At 33.5% G+C, this 22,108-nt stretch overlaps 3 protein-coding genes and 2 pseudogenes across 5 annotated transcripts in view; all 5 read right to left on the bottom strand.

Moving 5' to 3' along the window:
• The window catches only part of LOC25489250 (albumin-1), a 91,477-nt gene that overhangs the window by 22,518 nt on the left and 46,851 nt on the right, over window positions 1–22,108 (bottom strand). The window lies entirely within an intron of this gene.
• Window positions 302–5,526, bottom strand: LOC25489251 (albumin-1). 3 transcript variants are annotated; one of them, XM_039831391.1, is made up of 2 exons: window positions 5,420–5,526; window positions 302–1,891 (listed from the first exon to the last, which is right to left on the bottom strand). In XM_039831391.1, the coding sequence occupies exons 1-2, from the start codon at window positions 5,469–5,471 to the stop codon at window positions 606–608; spliced, it is 1,338 nt and encodes a 445-aa protein (XP_039687325.1). In that variant the 5' UTR covers window positions 5,472–5,526; the 3' UTR covers window positions 302–605. The 3 variants fall into 3 exon arrangements, with proteins under 3 accessions (XP_039687325.1, XP_039687326.1, XP_013460613.1); XM_039831392.1 differs by lacking the exon at window positions 5,420–5,526 and adding an exon at window positions 3,956–4,953; XM_013605159.3 differs by lacking the exon at window positions 302–1,891 and adding an exon at window positions 3,238–5,251.
• Window positions 8,395–9,166, bottom strand: LOC112419828 (albumin-1-like; annotated as a pseudogene).
• Window positions 13,849–16,497, bottom strand: LOC25489256 (albumin-1-like; annotated as a pseudogene).
• Window positions 20,217–21,294, bottom strand: LOC25489257 (albumin-1). The gene is made up of 2 exons (XM_013605165.3): window positions 21,162–21,294; window positions 20,217–20,804 (listed from the first exon to the last, which is right to left on the bottom strand). Exons 1-2 carry the CDS (start codon window positions 21,211–21,213, stop codon window positions 20,464–20,466), a joined length of 393 nt encoding a protein of 130 aa, XP_013460619.1. The 5' UTR covers window positions 21,214–21,294; the 3' UTR covers window positions 20,217–20,463.

Genomic DNA, 22,108 nt, shown 5'->3' on the forward strand with positions numbered 1-22,108 from the left:
CTAACCTCTTCCCTAAGGTCATTGTTCTCTTGTTCAGTAGCTGCCATTTTCTTCTTGATTTATGCTCGAGTACGGTGAACACGGGTAGGTTTGTACTGAATACGCCGGGCCACCTTTGCTTTTCTCCTGAGGTAGAAATGAGGAAAGTATGAGACTTGGCTTTGACACTTTTTATGAATGTAATATGATGCATGATATGCTATATGCCAGAATATGCAATTTTTATATATTTTTATCGAAGGACCTATAGAAGCAATTTTGTAAACATATCAACCTAAACAATTCATTAAAAAAACAAAGTTGATTACAAGATAATTCCCTTCCTAACAACAAAGCCAAGGGATAGACTTTAAAGTAAAACAAAGATAATTCCCTTTTAACAAACTGAGTCAAGGGATAGACTCCAAAATACATAAAGGAAAACTAGAAAATGACCTGAAAGACAAACTGAGAGACTCTCAAGCTCCTGAAGCGGCCTAATCCTCAAAGTCAGAATGTGGACCATCAAAGAGATCCATACGCCTCTTCTTTCGCCCGGGAATTCGATCAAGGGCGGCATCGTTCTCCTTGATTCTTTCATTCAGCTTGGCGATTATCACATCTTTCTATCGGCTATCATAGGCTTCTTGCTCCAGCAGGCCCATTACAGTCTCATAATCCTGATCCTTCTTCTGATACTCCCTTTTCCACCTATGTATCTCACGTTCCGCTTCGGTTAAACGCTCTTGGTACTCTTTCTCGGTGTCAAAGGTCATAGGTAGGGGTGGTGCTGGAGTGATTGCAGATAATAACCTTGATATCTTGTAAGGCATCCCGATTTGGACAGCTCTATCTATTACCCACTGAGTGTACGATTGATGAATGGCACCTGTCTTTTTTCCTAACTGGTCTTTATCTCTTCTACGAATGGTGTGCCAAGCTCGCACGACGTGCTCCCTCATGCCTGTACTGTCATCTGCGTTGAGGTAATACACATTCTCTAGATAGATGCTGAGAGGCTTCCTTTCCATGGGATATCCGAACTGGTGTCTGGCAAGTGTAGGATTGTAGCTAATTCCTCCCTCCATACCAAGAAGTGGTACATTGGCGAATTTCCCACAACTGTCAATAATAGTTCCTTTGTCATAAACCCGGTCGTACCACACTACTTCGGCTGGAGTAAGGGACATGAGTCTTTTTGACCAAAGAAGGTTTTCTGGATTGGTGGTGAAGCGAGGAGTTCGGGGTAAGTGAGAGGTGATCCACCGATATAACAATTGTGCACAACAAAGGATAGTTCCACGACCAGCTTGGGTACGTCTATGGATGGAGAGATAGGTATCACCTAATAAGGTAGGGACAGGGTTCCTTGACAAGAAAATTTGGATGGCCTTGATGTCCACAAAGTTGTCGAGGCTAGGGAAGAGTACGAGGCCATAAACAAGCAAGGCAAGGATAGAGTTAAAAGCATAGGCAACCCCCATTTTGTCAAAGAATGTGGTCCTTTCGTAAAGGAAATCAGTGGAGAAACCCAAAAATTTCCCCCTGGTGATGAGATGTGTTTTCACTTCGTCCGTTTCAAGATGGAGGGCTGCGGCAATGGTTGAGTGTTTGGGAGTTTCCTCGAGGCCACTGAAAGGTACTTTGTCCAACACTGGTAGATTAATCCAACAAGAGTACTCCTCCAAGGTGGGAAGGATCTGGTAATCTTGAAAAGTAAAGCAATGGTAGCCCGGGTCATAGAACTGGACAAAAGCATTGAGAAGCCCTTCGTCGATATCCGTCTTAACAACACCCAGCAAATTTCCATGTTGCTCGAAAAAGTCATCCGTACAAAGCACTTTCTTCCCTAGCTTCCTCAAACTCAAAAGATCCGGCTTCCTGAAACTATACTGCCTAAGGCTCCTCATATCTACAATGTTTACAAAAAAGCTTTTATAAGTCCTTCAATTTTTTGATGAATGGAAAAGATATTTATGGATGAATGCATGTATGCATGATAATGCTAGGATGTATGGTGAAATTAAGTAACAACGCCATTTGGTAAGGACTAAGGTTTCAAATTGCACTTGTAAAAAGGGTTCTACCAAGTTCCCAAAGTCTTTAACCACCTCCGAATATTTATCGGGTGACGGGAGTACTCCCATTCCAATTATATTCGTCGGATAGTCTCGTTTGAGTGTAGTATCGCGTATCAACTAATTCAAGAGTACTCTCGATTAGCCACCGCACTACGTCCTAAAAGGCCAAGATGGGTTAAAGGTGACTAAAGGTCCTCAACTTCAATGGTCACTTGAAAATAGCATGCCAAACATGAGTACTCACGTTGACAACATATACTTCCAAGATCCCTCCGTTGAGCGGGGTTATCACATGTGCCAATACCGAAGAGTACTCTTGGTATGGAACTATGATTATACCACCGTCCTATCTTAAGTTTCCCTCAAGCTCGGGTGTAGAGCTTATCTCACCACTCACGTAGTATGTAAGAAGATATTTACAAAGCATAAACAAAAAATAAAGCACAAAATAAAGAAAGTAAGGTGGGTTTAACCCGCGTAGGATTTAATATCCCCAGCGAAGTCGCCATTTCTGTGCTCGTGGTTTTCGGATATCAAACCATTAATTGATTTGAATCATCAATCTTTGAACTCTCGATTTTTATTCGTGGGAAGGGAAAAAATGAGTAAAAACCCTTATCGAGACTTTGGATTCAGGGGTTGGTTATGCGAAGGGAAGGTGCTAGCACCCTAAGCGTCTACGGTATTCCGTAGGAACCTCTTACCTAATTTATCTTGTGCTAAATTCATTGCTTATTTGAAAATTATTACCTAAAAAATCTAAGTGAAAGAATGGAGGGAGAAGAAGTATGTTTTTGGTTATTTTTATTTGATTTGGAAGGATAAAAATCCCATGCCTACATACCCTTAAAGAAAAGGGATCAAAACCAATGTAGTTCACCTAAAAAGTTTCTTTTTGGTGGGTTAGGTTGATTTTAAGATATTTTTGAAAATGGGTTTTTAGAAGGGAAAGAGGCCTCAAGGCATGAGATAAAATAAGGTGAGGTTGGTCAAATTTTAATTACAAGAAATCAAATCTATTATGAATGTTAATTCAATTAAGCATTTGATTAAGAAAATAAAAGGAAAACACTTGGGTTACAAACCAAGGTTTATTAAAAAATATTTTTGGAGTTTTGCATATTTGATTTTTTTGTGGTTTTTGAATATTGGACTAAAATTAAACTAACGGAGCATAAAAATAAAACGTAGGTACTTCATGGTGACGTTGGATCACCATAAAGACCTTTAACCTAAATTATAAAGCATAAAGAGAGGCATACACACGCACGCACACATGCACCTACGACTATTACATAAAAGCCTATGATACATTCTAAAGTCTGCGGAAAATAAATGACAAGAAAAATAAATTATTTACATTAAGCCTAGTTGATTACGATGCTAAAACAAAAAAAATAAAAGGCATGAAAGAAATAATAAAAAAAAAAATGAGGTTTAAACACAAGGGGGGGGGGGTGCAGCAGTATTATGGGGTGTGCAGTATATAAAGAGGAATTGAAACTGGGCCTTTGGAAAACAGATGGAGCGTTGGGCTTAAAGGGAACCGGTTTTAGGTCCGGTCCGGTTCAAGCGCTGAACCGGTTCGGCCTAACAGTATATATAGGCTGTGGACTGGTTTTTTCATTTTAAACATGGATTTCTCTCTCTACTCCCTAAAACCTAAACAAAGCTCTCTTCTCTTTTCTTTCTTCTCCGGTAGAGAGATGGGTGGCCGGAGGTGGCTCCGACGCGGCGGTTGGCCGTCATCGACGGCGGCGCCGCCGCTCCCAAAACAGTTTTGTTTAATTTTTTTGTTGTTCCTACTCGGTTTTTTTACCTCTGTCCGTTTTTAACACTAAAAAAAATCAAATATCTACCCAACAGTCCTAGATCTAAAAGACACGAAATTATACCTTTCCTTTCTCTTCGATCTGCGACGAGGTGGTTATGATTCTGGTCCGTTTGTCCCTGATAGGTTCGACGCGATGGTGACTCGGAAACAGTCCTATGGTGTTCGGTTTGAGCTCGTCGACGGTGTTGCTGGGTCCGATTTGTCTCGTATTTTTTTGTCCGATCGGTTGTGTTGTGTGTGGTTAAGGGTTTCGAGGAAGGGTTTTGGTTGATTGAGTTTCGTATTGAAATTGGTGGTTTATGGTGTTGGCTTGTGTGGGAAATTGTTGATGCAGGTTTCTGATTTTTTCGTCTACAGGTTTGCGGCCAGGGTTTTTTATCTGTTTGCGGCTAGGGTTTTTTTGTGTTTTTTGGTTGTGGAAATTGTCCGTGAACAGTTCTGATTTCCTCTCTTTCTTTTAAAGGCTAATACAAATTCTTAAAAGGAAATAGATTAAAGGACCATGAATCGGCTTGATGGGTGATTAAGTGACTGTTAAAGGCTGAAACGCGTTTGAGCTTGATTTGGAAAGAATAATCTGACTTTTGGCACTGATGGAGTGGCGTGTTTGAGAGAATGGACCTCGGAAAAAAAAATAAAAATCTAACCTATTGACACTTTATTATTCTTTGACATTTATTATCACAAAAAGAAAAAAAGAAAAAAAAAGAAAGAGAAAAATAAGACCTAAAAATGGAAGTAATGATAATCAAAGATAAAGGTAAAATTAAAACAAATAAAACTAAAAGACTAATAAATAAAAAAAGTGAGGAGAGGGCCCGCAATCGGAACAAAAATGAGGTATTTTAAAATACCTCTCTGCCGAATTTTCACTGAAAAAATCAAAGATCGATCAGAGTCAAGTGACGCGCATCAGTGGGACCTTAGGTCAAAATTTAGGGTATGACATATATCTAGCATCGTAGGCTTTTTTTGACATATCGGTATTAAGCAGGAACAGACATCTTCAAGAAGTCATTCTTGAATTTATTACTAGAGGCCATCTTGTATGCGTCTTATGCTTCAGAGACAGAGGCAAAACAGAAGCCATGTTTGAGATTAGAATTTGGAAAGTGAGCACAATAATTCCCACTACCCTTTTTCGTGCATTCATCATGAGACATACATAACTTAGGATGTTCGTCAACCTTCCTGTGAAAATTTCCACTTACCACATTGTCTTTTTCGCAAAAACCCACACAAACACCGAACGTACAATCAACGAGTACGCATTCACAACCGTTACGACAACCTGGCAAAAAGGTACCGCAACTTTGTTGACATCCTGCTCCTTCTACTTTGTTCATCGGAAACATTACTGTAAATGACAAAGCTAATTAAATTTGAACAACATACAAATACCATTATTATAATAGTAATAAAATTAGTTGAGAGTCGATTATGATTAATTTCTCACGATTTATTAAACATAAATAGAAATGCATGCATGTTATATATGGGTGAGGAAGATGATTGAAATACATACAGAATGCGGCAAGCAAGAAGACAGCAAAAGGAGCTAGCTTAACATAAGCCATTGATTGATCAAAAGAAAGAATACTATTGTTTGCTAATTATGAGATCAACTTTTTATTGCATTTTTTTATTTCTTGCATGCATCAATTTATAGACAAAATTAATGTTTTTCCCTTATCCATGGATCCTCAAATTGTCTTATTAAATTCAACAGCGAGGGACACGAGGTTAATTTAATAAGCATTCCCACTAAAATACACAAGCTGAGGTTTCTATATGCTTATCTATAACTGAGGGTAAACAAACACAAACTCTGTAATCTCAATAATTGTTTTCAAAGTAATCTCATCGGATACTAGTATTCTGCACGTTGGTTTGTGCTTAATTATGCATTCAATAATTATTTTATATTAGTAATCCCAATAGTGAAGAGACTGATACTCAATTGAGATTGAGACATGCCATTATTCAACTATCACTTGGTAGAATTTATCTTGTTTGTATCTTAGAACGAGCAAAGGAATCTTTATAAGCACTGAGGTTGGTGTTTAATTATTATTTTTTGAAAGAATGTTTAATTATATATATTCAATTTTTAAATTATTCAGCATTTGGAACTTTATCAACAACCAAAGGAACTCGTGGAGTTGTTGTACTCGAACGAGGAAGAAATGAAATGACAAACAGAAGAGTTAGACAAACAGAAGAGTAAAATTAGATTTATTGTATTAATTATAAACATATGATTTTTACACAATTATATTTAGAGAAGGATACAAGAGCTGGTTTGACAAAAACTATATTTTGTTTCAATCCCTTTTCTTTTTAGATTTCTCCCCTCTCTCTTTATTTAGTGTCTTGGAAAGTGGGAGGTAGGACTCATGCAGCCGAGGTAAAAATAAGGTGGATTAGGTGTACAAATATCACAATCCAAAATATAAAAGGGCCTTATGCTATAACGGAAGGGAAACAATCAAACATTGTTTTGTGGGAAGAAAAATAAGTTTTGCACATAAAAGGTGCCTGTTTATATGAGAAATGTTATCAAGTATCCTTATGATACTTGATAAAAAGTTTAAAGGGAAAATTTTATTTCGTGAGTTGTGTATTTTACACATTGAATCATTAAAAAGTAATTTTTTTAACATAAAATTTATCAATTTTTTTTTTTTGAATTTTTATAACAAAGTACCATAATAACACTTGTTAGCTTTTTTTTTTTTTTTTTTTATCAATGAAATGCTAAGGCCACTTTGTCGGTTAGTGCTACAATTTATTTTGATGTTCTCGATTGTATTAACAATATTATTATCAATGAAATGCTCTAAGCATTTTTTCATAAAAATTATAAACATAAATATATTGGCATGGCATGATTTTTTTTTATTTTTTATGAAAAAATGCTTATAGCATTTCATTGATAATAATATTGTTAATACAATCGAGAACATCAAAATAAATTGTAGCACTAACTGACAAAGTGGCCTTGCCTGCAAAAATATGAGCAACCATATTAACATGTTGCCGATTAAACTTTGGCCTAAAATTAGTAAATGTGAATAGAAGAGAATCTGATATGCTGCAATGACTTGGCATGAATATCTTAAAATGTAAAGTAGTATATAGTCATTTGAAATTTCACCATCTCCTACTGGTTAATTTAAAATATAATATAAATAATCAAGTGGTTGAGATGCGGCTAATGAGCTTTATCAAATGAGGAAAGAATTCGAGTTTCATTTCTGATGGAACAATTATTGATCATGTTTTTTTTTTTTTTACCTCTCAACCAAACTAGAGTCATATCCTCTAGTTATGGGATTCTTAACAAATCCTTCCTCTACATTTAATGTATCAGCGGGTGGTTATGATGGATCCTATGGTGACCTATACCACAGTGGCAGCCGTTCGGTTTACAATGACTCTGCTTGGTGGTCTGCTACAATTGAGATAATGATAGGAGGGTGAAAAAAGTAACCATTGCAATCTCGGATATGGCCACAACAAGTTGTACTTCTCGAGTAGGAGAAGAAAGAATCATGTTCATTTACTTTGAAACATCCAATAGGAAGTGAATTTCATGCCAGATAAATAAAGGTAGCATGGATTTAAACCTTATTTTATAATATCATGGTATTCTTCTGAAAAACTGGGTGGTTTTGGAAAGTATCTTTCCAAATTTGATAGAGGTTTCTTAACACTTGGACCAATCCATTGTACACGCAGCACAAATGCATGCAGGAATTTCTTTCTCTCTTCTCTGACCCGCTTCTACTTTCTTCCCTATCATTCCATCACCGCCACCTCCCCCCTCTCCATGGTCTGTGTCTTCTCACTCATGTCCCCTTACAAATTGATTTTAATAATTTCAATTCATTTCAACAATGCAAGGATAGTATTGAATTTTATTTTATAGACACTTTAAAAAACCTGAAATTGATTTCAATTTCTACTTTAAAACTCATAAAAAGAACAAATTAGAGTTTGTAATATTCGATGTGAAGGTCTAGATTTAGAGAAATCACTACCATATCCAAGGTTATGATTCTGGAACCTTAGCAAGAACAAGGATACTTATAACCACCACTACCAAAGCAACTCCAACTGTCAACACAATGTCACAGGTTGCGGTGGCGAGAAGAAGTGGGACATACTCGATGGATATGATGAGATGAAGCAGATGAAATTGGGGAATTGAGAGGAGGTGGAGGAAAAGGGATCAAGTGTGTGATAGTTTAGTGTGAAAAAACATATATTAATTAAACAACAGGCCTAACAAAAGCATAACACATGCTACGAAAGACAACCAAAAATACAAAGTCATGAAAGCAAAAATACAAAATCTTCAACTGTATATATGAAAATTAGAAAACGAGTAATGGCATACATTACTTTCAAAATAACATCATATCTTACATGGTCAAACCATGCACATACATCATTATTGAAATTTGGATGGATGTTAAGAAACCCAATTATTTAGCAGGAAACAAAGACTACTATTTAAAGTAAGTACATAGATGCATGATATCTAGCATGGTAGGCTTTTTTTCACATCGAACGATATTAAGCGGGAAGAGACATCTTCAAGAAGTCATTCTTGAATTTATAGCTAGAGGCCATCTTGAATGCGTCTTGTGCTTTAGAGACAGAGGCAAAACAGAAGCCATATTTGATATCAGAATTAGGAAAATGAGCACAATAATTTCCACTACCCTTTTTGGTGCATTCATGCATTTCTATTTAGGATGTTCCTCAACCTTCCTCTGAAAATTCCCACTTGCCACATTGCGATTTTCGCAGGTACCATAACAAACAAAACTCACACACACTCAAAGGCTACGCATTTACAACTGCTATCACAGTCTTTCATAAAGGTACCGCAAAGACGTCCATCACAATTTGCTTCTACTTTCTTCATCGGTAATATCACTGTAATTGACAAAGCTAATTAAAGTCTGAACAACATACAAACACCATTATTATAATAATAAAATTAGTTGAGAATCGATTATGATTAATTTCTCATGATTTTATTAATCATAAATAGAAATGCATGAATGGTATATATTGGTGAGAAAGATGATTGAAATATATACCGAATGCAGCAAGCAAGAAGACAGCAAAAGAAGCAAGCTTAACATAAGCCATTGATTGATTGATCAAAAGAAAGAACCAGCTGCTACAATATACTATTGTTTGTTAATTATGAACTCAACTTTGTATTGCATTTCTTCATATCTTGCATGCATCAATTTATAGACAAAATTAATGTTTTTGCCTTATCCATGGATCCTCAAATTGTCTTATTAAATTCAGAAGCGAGGGACACGAGGTTAATTTAATAACCATTCCCACTGCATTACACAAGCAGAGGTAATTGTTAACGGCTTCTGTATGGTATCCCTCTTAAAAGAATAAACTTGAACATCAACATCTTAATAATATGTAATGCACATAAGTTATTTTAGAGGGAAATGAGAACTCATATATAAAAGTCTTTACCAAAATTAAAAGTTGTTGCATTGGTTGTCCAATTTTAGATGTACAAATAACATAGCTCTTTTACTTTTAATCACTTGGGATCAAAATGAAACTCATAAATTATTTAGAGGAAATATAGAATATAGCCTAAATTTAATGTATATAGGATTTTTTACTCGATTATTTTCAGAGAATAATACAAGAGTTAAGTTTACAACTTCTATATTGTGTTTTCTACCCAATCTACACCTCTTTTCTTTTCTTTTTTATCTCTCCTCTCTCTCCTTATTTTGTGTCTTAGAGAGTGGGAGTGGAGGACTCACCCGAGATATAAATAAGATGGATAGGGTGTATAAATATCACAATCCAAAGACATAAAAGATGCTTATGCTATAACTGAAGGTAAACAAATAAACTCTGTTTTGTTGAAGGAAACAAAAAAAAGCTTTGCACATTAGACATGCCTATACATAACGGAAATGCTATCGAGTGTCTTTAGCAGGGGCAAACTTGAACAAGGCATGGTGTGGCAAGTGCCACACCAGTGCAGGTCCAATTTTTAGTTTAATTTTTAATTTTTTTGATCAATTCATTGTATATTTTTACTCATATATTAATACAAACATTTAATTTCTTTTTTATGTTTATACATGTGTTTATATTTTTATTCACACATTTTTTTTGCACAAACCAAAATGAGATATATTAATAACAATGGTGAAGCACCCCGCACAAGGCGTGCTAAAGTGAATCACCGATCAAAGTATACAAGGACAAGGTGTCAATAAAAGAGAGGCACCACCAAAACAATCAAAATAAATTACAGGAGAAACTCATACAAAGGAGCGGATGTTTCCACCAATCATGATAACAAAAATTAAAGGACGCTTGTCTTACTTTCAACCACATAAATGAATTTAGCTTGACTTTCTCAATGAGAACAGAAGGATGTGAAGACGTATTTTTGAAGATACAGTTATTTTGTTCCTTCCATATATTAATATGGGGACATTTTTTTTGTTTATACACGTGTCTATATTTTTACTCATATAAGAGAACCTATTTTTTTTTATAATTTATACATGTGTTTATATTTTAATGTATATATTAATACGGGGACTGATTTTTTTTTAATTTATACACATGTATATATTTTTTTCATATATCAAATACAATTTTTTTTTTTTATAATTTCTACTGGGGTTGGTCTGTTGGTATTGGCTTGAGATTTGAGATTGTGTTTCTCCTTAATGTTTCAGGTTCGATTCCCAATAGCGCAACGCATTCACCCGTCAGTACTAGAGCCTTTGACATCTCTTGTAACCTATACATAAAGAGATTTTCTTAGAATAGTTAGTAATGATATAATTTTAGTTCATTTTCAACAAATGGAAAATTTTCTGTGTAACTTCGGTTGCTACTACTATTTTTAATATAACTTCTTATTAAATTTAATATTATTTAATTATTTGAGAGAAAAAAATTTGTCTCATCGGTTTTCAAAATCCAAATCCGCCCTTGGTCCTTAGCATACTTTATAAGAAATTTAAAGTGGAAACTTTATCTTAGGGGTTGTGTACTTAATAATGAAACATTAAAAAGTAATTTTCAACTTAAAATTTAACAATTGTTTCCTTTTTTGAATCCTTAACAAGTATCCTAAAGATACATGATTTCAAGACCTTATGATGATATTCTGCAGTGGCAGCGGTTCAGTTTACAACGACTCTGCTTGGAGGTCTGCTTCAATTGAGATAATGATAGGAGATTGAAATAAGGGACAATTGCAATCTCGGATATGGCCACCACAAGTTGTACTTCTCGAGTTGGAGAAGAAAGAATCATGTTCATTTTCTTTGAAAGATTCAATAGGAAGTGAATTCAATGCTACATAAATAAAGATAGTTTGGATTTTAACCTTATTTAATAAAATCATGATGTTCTTCTGAAAAATGGGTGATTTTGGAAACTGTATTTCTAAATTTGATAGAAGTTCCTTACCACTAGAACCAATCCATCAAACATGCAGTAAGCATGCGTGTAGGCTTCTTAATCTCAATCTTTGATTTATTTTTTCCATACGTCAGATATATATGTATTAAAAACGAGTAGATGTAACAAAGTTGAAGTCTGAATAACTACCCGCGCAAGACACGGGTTCCAACATTAGTTAGAAATAGTTATAGCAGAAAACATTGTAACGAATTCGTTCTTGTAGTGAGTTGTTTTGTACTAAATTAAAATGTAAAGATAGCTTGTACTCTTCTTTTGAATTATAATGAAATGATAATGAGATTAATTGTTCAAATTTTGATTAATCAATTACCTCATTGTCTAATTGTGCAGTTTCCTTGATTACTAGAAAAAACATATATTAATTAAACAACAGGCCTAACACAAGCATAAGAAATGCTGATGAAAGGAAAGTCATGCACATAAATTAGGATGATCATCAACCATCTTCTTATGATAAAGCTAATTAAGGTTTGAACAACATACGCATACCATTATTAGAAGAAAACAAAACTAGTATACACAATACTTATTTTATGTTAGTACTCCCAATAATGAGGAGAGTGATCATAAATTGAGATTGAGACATGCCATTATTTAACTCTTTAATCACTTGGTAGAATGCAATTTGTTCAATAAATAAGTGATTAATTTCTTGATCAGAGTTATATATAGCATATAAATATGTAATTGATGTGCTTAGGTTGCACGTAAAGGTAAAACACAGTGTCAGCAGGATTTGGAACTTTATCAACAACCAAAGGGATCTCGTGTTGTATTTGAACGAGGAAGAAATGAACCGACAAACAGAAGATTTTAAAAATGAAACGCGTATTTATTTGTAACGAGAAAAATTAAATTTATTGTATTAATTATAAACGTAGGATCTTTTACACAATTATTTTTAGAGAGGAATACAAGAGTTGATTTCCCATCCAATCTACACCTCTCTTCTTTTTTTTATTTCTCCTCTCTCCCTCTCTCTCCTTATTTTGTTTCTTAGATCGGTAGAAACCAATAGATTTGAACAATAACCAACTGTAACTAATAGGGTGCTTTATTGGTATGAATGAAAATAGTAAAATAGTAGGATAAAGATTCTCTAACTATTCTCAGAGCAAAGCTTACACACAACTCAGAGAAAAATTCTACTCTGACCCTAAACAGATTTACAGAAAACTCAATCTGTCATACCCTCTGAAAGACTATTACTCCTACTTAAATACTACTAAAGAGATAAACCTACTTCTAAGGGATAAACTCTGAATGCGATCTCTCTAAAAGATATTAGTTAGAGAGTATCATTATTAAATAATACTAGTAAAATATTTCTACTTAGACACCTTGTGGTTTACTAAAGCTCCTCACTAGCAACTTCAGCCACTAGTCTTCTTATCTTTTCTTTTATAAACTCTCCATATCTTTAGTCTTTCTATAGCACCCTTCTTGTTATTAGCGTTTCCACAGACATAAAAGGTGATTATGCAATTAAAAAAACTGAATAAATATAAATACAAGTATTCCAAACTTATAATTGGAAACACCAAAATAAATTGAGGACTTGCTGATAAAATGGATTTGCCTGCAAGAACATGCATGCATATGCCTTGAGAAAAGGAAAAAAAAATGGCAGGATTATTAGCATGGGCAGAAGATGTAGGAGGCAACGGAGGATCAGAATCAGCTACAGAAGATTCATCAATCCCAATTTTATTTGCCGATTCTCAAAAAACCTACGTTCGCGATTTCGATTCCAAAACAAATTGCCTCCAACGTTCGATTCAAGATCTACGGCTTAGATTGCCTCCTCATGATATTCCTCACTGTCTTCCTCATCTTCATGCTCTTTTTCTTGCTTCTAATAACACTCTTACTCTTCAGTTGAACGCTCATTCCTCAACGTGGCATTAGGCCCAGCTTAGAGAAGAGACGTTGAAGGAAGAAAATGCTGCTTTTGAGATTGCTATATCCAATTGCGAGAATAAAATCAAGGAAAAAAATGCAGGAGGCTGAATTATATTACTACCGAGCAAGTTAGAAGGAGTTTTATTTTGCATGTCATGTGGTTTTTGTGTAAATGGATAATTTGGAAACAGAAGAACAACAAAATTTTCAACCATAAGGAAGAATCAATTCAACAGCATTTGGACCAAATAAAACTACTCTCTTTTAGGTGGCTAAGCCCTCTCTCTTGTTTGGATATTGTTTAATTGCTCTCTTTTTGTTCTACTCTTTACATGCTTCGACGTGTAATCTATTGTATTACTTGATGTTTAATCTTCCAACCTTTCAATTTTCTTCCAACTTCACATCAATGTTTCAACAATTAGAAATAAATATTCTAATGAATTTGTTCTTGGAGTGAGTTGTTTTGTACTCTTTTGTTGAATTATAATGAAATGGTAATGAAATTCAATTGTTTAAATTTTGAGTCTTCATCAATTACCCTGTTGTCTAATTGTGCAATTTCCTTGATTACTTGAAAAAACATATATTAATTAAACAACAGGCCTAACAAAGGCATAAGAAATGCTGGTGAAAGGCAAACCATGCACATACATCCCCTTAAGAAGCCTAATTATTTATAATACATAGATGCATAAATTATATCTAGCATGGTAGGCTTTTTTTGACATATTGATATTAAGCAGGAACATACATCTTCAAGAAGTAATTTTTTAATTTAGAACTTGAGGCCATCTTGAATGCTTCTTTTGCTTCAGAGTTAGCGGCAACACAGAAGCCATATTTGCGATTAGAATTAGGAAAACGAGCACAAAAATTCCCACTACCTTTCTTTGTGCATTCAGTGTGAGTTTGGCATAAGTTAGGATGTTCTTCAACCTTCTTTATAAAAGGAGTAAATGTCACACAATTGCCGTCACCACTAAAAGATGCCTCGCTATAGCAAAAACAATCTTCAGAGTCACAAACATCGTGCACCTCGTTGCAAGGCATTCCACATCCTGTTCCTTCTATTTTCTTCATCTAAAACATTACTGTAAATGAGAATGCTAATTAAAGTTTGAACATCATGCACATACCATTATTGTAAGGAGAAATTCTTATGTGGTCACTAGACCAATAAAATGGATTTAGTCACGTCCAACCAATGAATGACACCTCACAACAATGAGAGAGAGAGAAAAAAAGACAAAAAAAAAAAAACAAGAAGAAAAAAGAAAACGTGAAGAAAGACCCATCAATCAAATTTTGTGGGTAATTTAGTGTTTTTTAGCCGAGGACAGAGACATATCTACTACTATATATATATATATATTCTCCCATTAATTAAATATGAAAAATGCTAACAAATATTCTAGTATCCTTAAGACACTTGATAGAAAGACCAATCAAATATTACATCTTCTCATCAAGCTAATTAATACATGCTACCTTTTCCAATGCATTTTCCTTATGTCAAAAAATTCTTTCACTCCCTGCAATTGCAAACACACACGAGTGCATTGGCCGTTCAATTTATTTATTTATTTATTTTTAAAATTATTCTCTCACCAAAACAAATCAGACATGGAAATCAGTCGGCGGGATTTAAATTTTTTCTTGACTATTTTGTATTAAATAATCCTATAGAAGTGTTACTCCTTTCTTCTCATATGGGACACAGTTGACTCTATTATGTACGATAACGTATAATTTTGATCTTAAATATTTTTAATAATTTGTTAAAAAAGTTATGATAATTTTATATTTTAAAATATTCATCGAGACAAATCTAATGCTACAATTTATCTTTAGATATTAGTAGAAAAATATGATCAAAGTATGTTACGTGAATAGTGCACATACTCAAATTAGGTCATTTAAAATGGAACCGATGGAATATTATTTATTTATAACCAGTTTGAAAAAATAGGCCAAAAAATCATGAATTCAGTTTAAAAAAAGAAAATCTACTAACATATAACAATATAGTAAAATCATACTCCAACAAAATTCCATAATTGTCCTTTTTTTTTGACAAAATAATTGTCCTTTTTTAAACTCATGGTCTTCTTAGTTTTATATATTTAATGGTCAGTTTGAAAAATATAAAACCAATTTGTTTTCTCTTTCTTCACTTTATTATCCAATTCTCTTAAATATAGGAAAAAAGAAATGTTTGGCATAAATATTTGAAAAAAGTTTATTTTACTGTTTTATGTCATAAGTATAGAAAAATAGTTTATTCTGATCTCTTTTAATCTCTTCATCTCACTAATTTGTATATAAAAAAACATTACATTAATGTTCATATTTTTAAAATGATCAATAAATTTCAAAATTTAACTTTAACTTTCTCGTAACGTTATATATAAAACTAGATTTTTGAGATATAAGCACGTAAAATCTACAATGATTGTGGTGCAAATATTTAACAATATTTTGTACATAAAAAAAACATATTTAATAGAAACAATATAAAATTTGATTTTTGAGATATAAGCACTTAAAATCTACAACAATTGCGGTATAAAGATTTAATGATATCATTATCACATATCTATAAATAATTTTTTTCTTCTACATATATAAATATATAAAATACTCAACGAGTGTGGTTTAAATATTTAACGGTGTTTTAAATATAAAATAAAAAGTTATTTAATATAAACACGACATTAATGTTGATATTTTCAAAATAGTCATGAGTTTCCAAAATTTTATCATATCATATCGAATTTCATACATATATATAAAAAAAAATTGCTCAGGCAAATATATAAACATAAAATCTACAACGGGGACGGTGTAAACATTGAACGGTATTTTTCATATGAAATAAAATGTTATTTGAAAGAAACACTACGTTAATTTGATATTTTTGAAAATAGTCATAGGTTTTTAAAATTTTATCATATCCAATTTCTCATATATGTAATTACAAATTTTCTCATAGATTAAGGCTAATTTCTCATGATTTATAAAACATAAATAAAAATGCATGCATGGTAGATGATTGAAATACATACAGAATGCGGTAAGCAAAAAGACAGCGAACGGGGATAGCTTAACATTAGCCATTGGTTGATCAAAAGATAGAACCAGCTACAATATAATGTTTGTTAATTATGAGCTCAACTTTGTATTGTATTTGTTCATTTCTTGCATGCATCAATTTATAGACAAAATTAATGTTTTTGCCTTATCAGTGGATCCTCAAATTGTCTTATTATATTCAGAAGCGAGGGACACGAGGTTTTTTAAATAATTAACCATGAATCTGGATATTTCACGGTTAATTAGACATGTTTTTAGTACTCCCCTTCATCCTTATAGTTATAAGCTCCTTTTCATTTTTTAGATACATTGAATAATTAATGTTTTTAGTCTTTATTATAGATCAAATGGTCTTATATATATAAAAAAAAAAAAAAAAAATGACAATAGCTCCTATACAAATTATTAGATTCATTTATTTATTTTTTTCTTAAATATTTCACTAATTAATACCAGGGAAATTTTAACGGTGGCACTCTTTAAACACTTTTAATAGTAAGATTTTATGAAAAGTTGTGTAATCAATGCAATGGAATTTGTAACATGATTTTTTTTAAAAAAGTATTTTCTAAATATATGATCTTTAAAGAGTGTCACAGGTCACTCGTCAACAAGACCTTTAATACTATTAACTTGCATTGGACTAAGAAAAATCAAATTAAACACACGTTGCAAACAAAAGATAATTTAGTAAAATTCACATCACAAAATAAACTACAACATCAATTTTTTTTAATATGTGTGAAATTAATCAAAAGAAACTTATAATAAAGGATGGAGTATATGTTTCAACTTTGAAGCCATGTCATATGTCACTAAAATAAAGTATGAGAGGTCGTCTACTAAAGTGGTTGTCTACTAAATTATTAAAGGTTTTGTTAACGAGTCCGCTTTGGGCACTCTTTAAGCATTCTAAAATAAGCAGTTATTCTTTAAAAAAAAGTCAAATATTTCAATTCCTAAAGAAATGATTACATGGATTTTTAAAAATACTTACTATTTATAGGTCTTAAAGAGTGTCCCGAAGACACTCGTTAACATTTCCTTAAAAATTACCCACTGTCCAAAATGTGAGTTATTATATGTTTCCACTTTGAAGCCACGTCATATGTTGCATGTATCTGCTTGCCTCTTTCCTCTCTCCTAAAAATAACTAATTGCATATGAGGAAATCGGACATAAAATTTTGAGGAGAATCGCTCTCTTAAATCCCAAACCAATAATATTGGGCCAATCCAAGTGGGTCTCTTCTTGCTGGATAGCATTGCCTTCTAGTGGAACACATTCTTGTTGATTAGCAAATTATTTGGTCATTTGTATAATACTTTGATACAAAACTCTCAGCCTGTTGCTTGAAATTTAGAGTAAATATTTGATAATAGATTAGTAATTATCATTGTCATTCAATCTTCTTACAATCAACACCAATAACTTCATATACAATTGCTTTGTGAGAATCTGCATCTTGATGAATCTTAGCCTTTTTTTTTGGGTTACATCTTAGTAGTGCCTTCTAGTAGAACGCTTGTATTTATAGTAGCAAATAACCCACAAAATTTAGCGACGGAAATAATAAAATTTATTTTTTTTCCTATCTAAAATTGGAATGTGTATGTTGTTCAAACTTTAATTAACTTTGTCAATTACAGTAATGTTCTCGATTAAGAAAATAGAAGTAGACTGTTGTCAATCTTGTGAGGATGGTTGTTGGTGCTCTGTCTTCACCCCTTGGGGTTTTAGGCACCTGCGAGTCACTTTCTTTCAAATGTAAAAAAGTTGAACTCTGAACAACTCTCCACGCAAGACACAGGTTCCTACATTAGTTAGAAATAATTATGATCAGTGAAGAAGGTAATAAAGTGGGGATTACGTTAGTGGGTTCATACGTTAAAAGTATTTTTGTAATCCAAAATGGTAACATATGCATGTAATTAAAAGTGTCTAGAACATTTCATGCATTTGAAATCAGTGAAATATGTTATATTTGACTATGTAACTTGGTGAATATGTGCATTAGTGAAATTTGGTGAATGTTGTGATTATGTGAAATTGTGAACGTGTATATGTTTCTTGATATACTGAGATGGTGGTATGATAATATTCATGTGAGTTAGTATCGTAGGAATGTTGAATATGTATATGTGTATTTATTTGAAATCTTTGAATGCTTTATTTGATTATACTTTATTATGTGGAATATTATCTAACCTTAGTGGTCGTTTCGTTGACTGCCTGCCTATTTTTATGAATGGGTAGACGGCGTGCATGACTGATTATCTTATTGCTTGTGTTGCTTGAGGACTAGCGACGAAGCTACCTCATTTACCTTTTGCTCGAAGTCTTGTTGGGCTCTGATTAGGGTGTCGAACATTTTTGTTTATTGTCTTTTATCCGTTGCTGGATTTGATTTGATGAGATCATAGCTATGTATTTAAAACCTGAGATATGGTGTGGAGATTTTATTATTCATGTTTTTTAGGAATATTGCACGTTGAAGAGATTTTATGTATGAGGATTTTCCGATGTGATTTTTAATAAAAATCAATTTATGCATGTTTTAAGAAAAATGAAGATGTAGCATCTAAACTCTCTTGATATATGAATTATCTGCATATTTTATTCCTTTCGGGGTTTAGAGTGTTACAAAGTTTGTATCACAGCCATGTTGGTCTAGTCCGAACCAAAATCGGGTGATTTTTTTCCGGTTTGTATGCGAATGGTTTGAGATACCTTCGATACTTGTTGTGCTTTTTTGATCTGTTGGTTGTGGTTTGCGTAGTTTTGAGATGGCGGGTTCTAGTAGGAACGATACAGCGATTGAAGAGGCTTTGGCGGCTATGGTTCATGCTCTGACTCAGGCTAATAAGCAGGTGGCACATGGTCACCAACAGCAGGGTGGTGCGGACGAGTTGAGGTTGGACCGCTTTATGTGCAACCATCCTCCTACTTTCAAGGGGATGTACGATCCAGAGGGAGTGCAGACTTGGCTTCAAGGTATTGAGAGGATTTTCCGTGCTATGGTTACTACGGAGGATCAGAAGGTGAGGCAAGCCACTCACATGCTTGTGGAGGAGGCTGAGTATTGGTGGGCGAATGCTAGTAGGGGTCTGGGAGCTGGTGTTGTTGTGGTGTCTTGGGACATGTTCAAAGGAGAGTTTTTGAAGAAGTATTTCCCAACTGATGTGAGAAACAAGAAGGAAGTGGAATTCTTGGAGCTTATAAGCAAGGGAGCATGTCGGTTGCAGACTATGTAGCAAAGTTTGAAGAGTTGTCTCGGTTTTGTCCGTACATCAATATTGTGGATGCGGAGGCATCTAAGTGTATAAAAGTTTGAGAGCAGCTTGCGTCCGAAGATCTACCAGAATGTGGGGTTCCATGAGATTAGAGATTTTGCTACTTTGGTGAACAAATGTATGATGTTTGATAAGGCGAGCAAGGCTAGGAGGAACTTCTATAAGATGGTGAATGAGAATAAAGGAAAAGGAAGTGATCGTGGAAAACCATATGGAAAGGATAAAGGAAGAAGGATTTTAGTGGTGGCTCCAAGCCAAGTGGGGGAGGCGAAGTGTGGAGGCATGGGGCATTATGTGAATGAGTGCAAGAAGGATGCAGTTCTTTACTAGTGTGGAAAAACTTAACATAAATCTTTTGAATGCAAGAGTAAGGAGATTGTTTGCTATAATTGTGGAGAGACGGGTCACATTAATACTAAATGCACGAAGTCTAAGAAGGCTAAGAAGGCGGGTGGAAAACTTTTTGCTTTGAATGTTGAGGTCCAGGAACCGAACAACTTGATTAGAGGTATATGATTTATCAATAATACTCCTTTGATTGTTATATGAAAATTAGAAAACGAATAATGACATACATTACTTGCAAATCAACACCATATCTTAAATAGCCACAACCAAGCACATGCATCATTATTGAAATTTGGATGGATATTAAGAAACCCAATTATTTAGTTGGAAACAAAGACTACTTATTTAAAGTAAGTAGTACGTACATAAATGCATAATATCTAGCATGGCAGGCTTTTTTTTTGACATATTGATATTAAGCCGAAACAGACATCTTCAAGAAGTCTCTTTTCAATAAGACATCTTCTGCTTCAGAGATAGAGGCAAAACAGAAGCCATATTTGATATCAGAATTAGGAAGATGAGCACAGTAATTTCCACTACCCTTTCTTATGCATTCAGCATGAGACCAACATAAGTTAGGTAGTTCCTCAACCTTCTTTTCAATAGAAGTAAGTTGGGCGCAAAAGCCAGGAAGAGTCAAATAAGCATCCGTGATAAAGCAACGACAACCATCACCAGCGTTACAAAAATTAAATTGCGTGTCGCAAGCCTCCCCACACTTTGCCCCTTCTATTTTCTTCATCGAGAACATTACTGTAAATGACAAAGCTAATTATAGTTTGAACAACATACACATACCATTATTTTATTATAAGAATAAAATTAGTTACTAATTTTAGATAGAAAAAAAAAAAAAAAAAAACTGAAATTTATTATTTCCGTTGCTAAATTTTGTGCGTAATTTACTTATATTTTTAATTAGCCGAGGAGGCAAGCGGATGCCACATATGATATGACAATGGTTAGTTAATAATTTAGAAAGAACCAGCTACAATAATATAATACACATACCATTAATAATTTAGTAAACTCATATTTAGGACAATGGGTAATTAATAATTTAGTAGACTATAATTTAACATTGGTGAGAAAGATGATTGAAATACATACAGAAAGCAGCAAGCAAGAAGACAGCAAAAGGAGCAATCTTAACATAAGCCATTGTTACAATATACTATTGTTTGTTAATTATGAGCTCAACTTTGTATTGCATTTCCTCATATCTTGCATGCATCAATTTATAGACAAAATTAATGTTTTTGCCTTATCCATGGATCCTCAAATTGTCTTATTAAATTCAGAAGCGAGGGACACGAGGTTAATTTAATAACCATTCCCACTACATTACACAAGCTGAGGTAATTGTTAACGGCTTCTGTATGGTATCCCTCTTAAAAGAATAAACTTCTACATGCTTATCTATAACTGAGGTTAAACAAACACAAACTTTGTACAAGGATCGACTACTACTATAATAACTCTGTGATTTAGCTTAATAAAAAATAAGCTGAAAAATAAATAAATAAACATCATAGACATATAAAGATTGGGGACGTGGCATCAACATCTTAATATGTAATGCAATAGTTGGCACGCAAGTTATTTTCAAGGGAAATGTGAACTCATAAAAGCCTTTACTAAAGGAAATGAATCCCCATTTTCCAAGTGATTTCCACAAGGTAGATATTCATCCGTTTTAAAATACATGTCGCATTTTGACAATATGCACTATTCGCGTAACTTATTGTGACCATATTATTAGCATATAAGATGATGTTTGATTTGTCTCGATCAATATTTTCAAAATATCAAATTATTTATAAATAAGCCCGTCTTTCTGCTCTTTTTATTGCACTAACGTTTAAAAATTATTAACCGTGTTTCTTTTTTATGAAAATTTTGATTTGGATTAAAATTAAAAATATAAATGTTTGTTGCTTTCAAGTTATAACAAACCAAACTAATCATAATTATTTATTTCAATGACACTGTCGCGTCATTTTTTGGAGGTCAAGGCTATTTGATTAGCTTTTGACTCACTAATTTATTTCACGACT

Source organism: Medicago truncatula, chromosome 3, assembly GCF_003473485.1.
Source record: "Medicago truncatula cultivar Jemalong A17 chromosome 3, MtrunA17r5.0-ANR, whole genome shotgun sequence".
Taxonomy (NCBI): Eukaryota; Viridiplantae; Streptophyta; class Magnoliopsida; order Fabales; family Fabaceae; genus Medicago; species Medicago truncatula.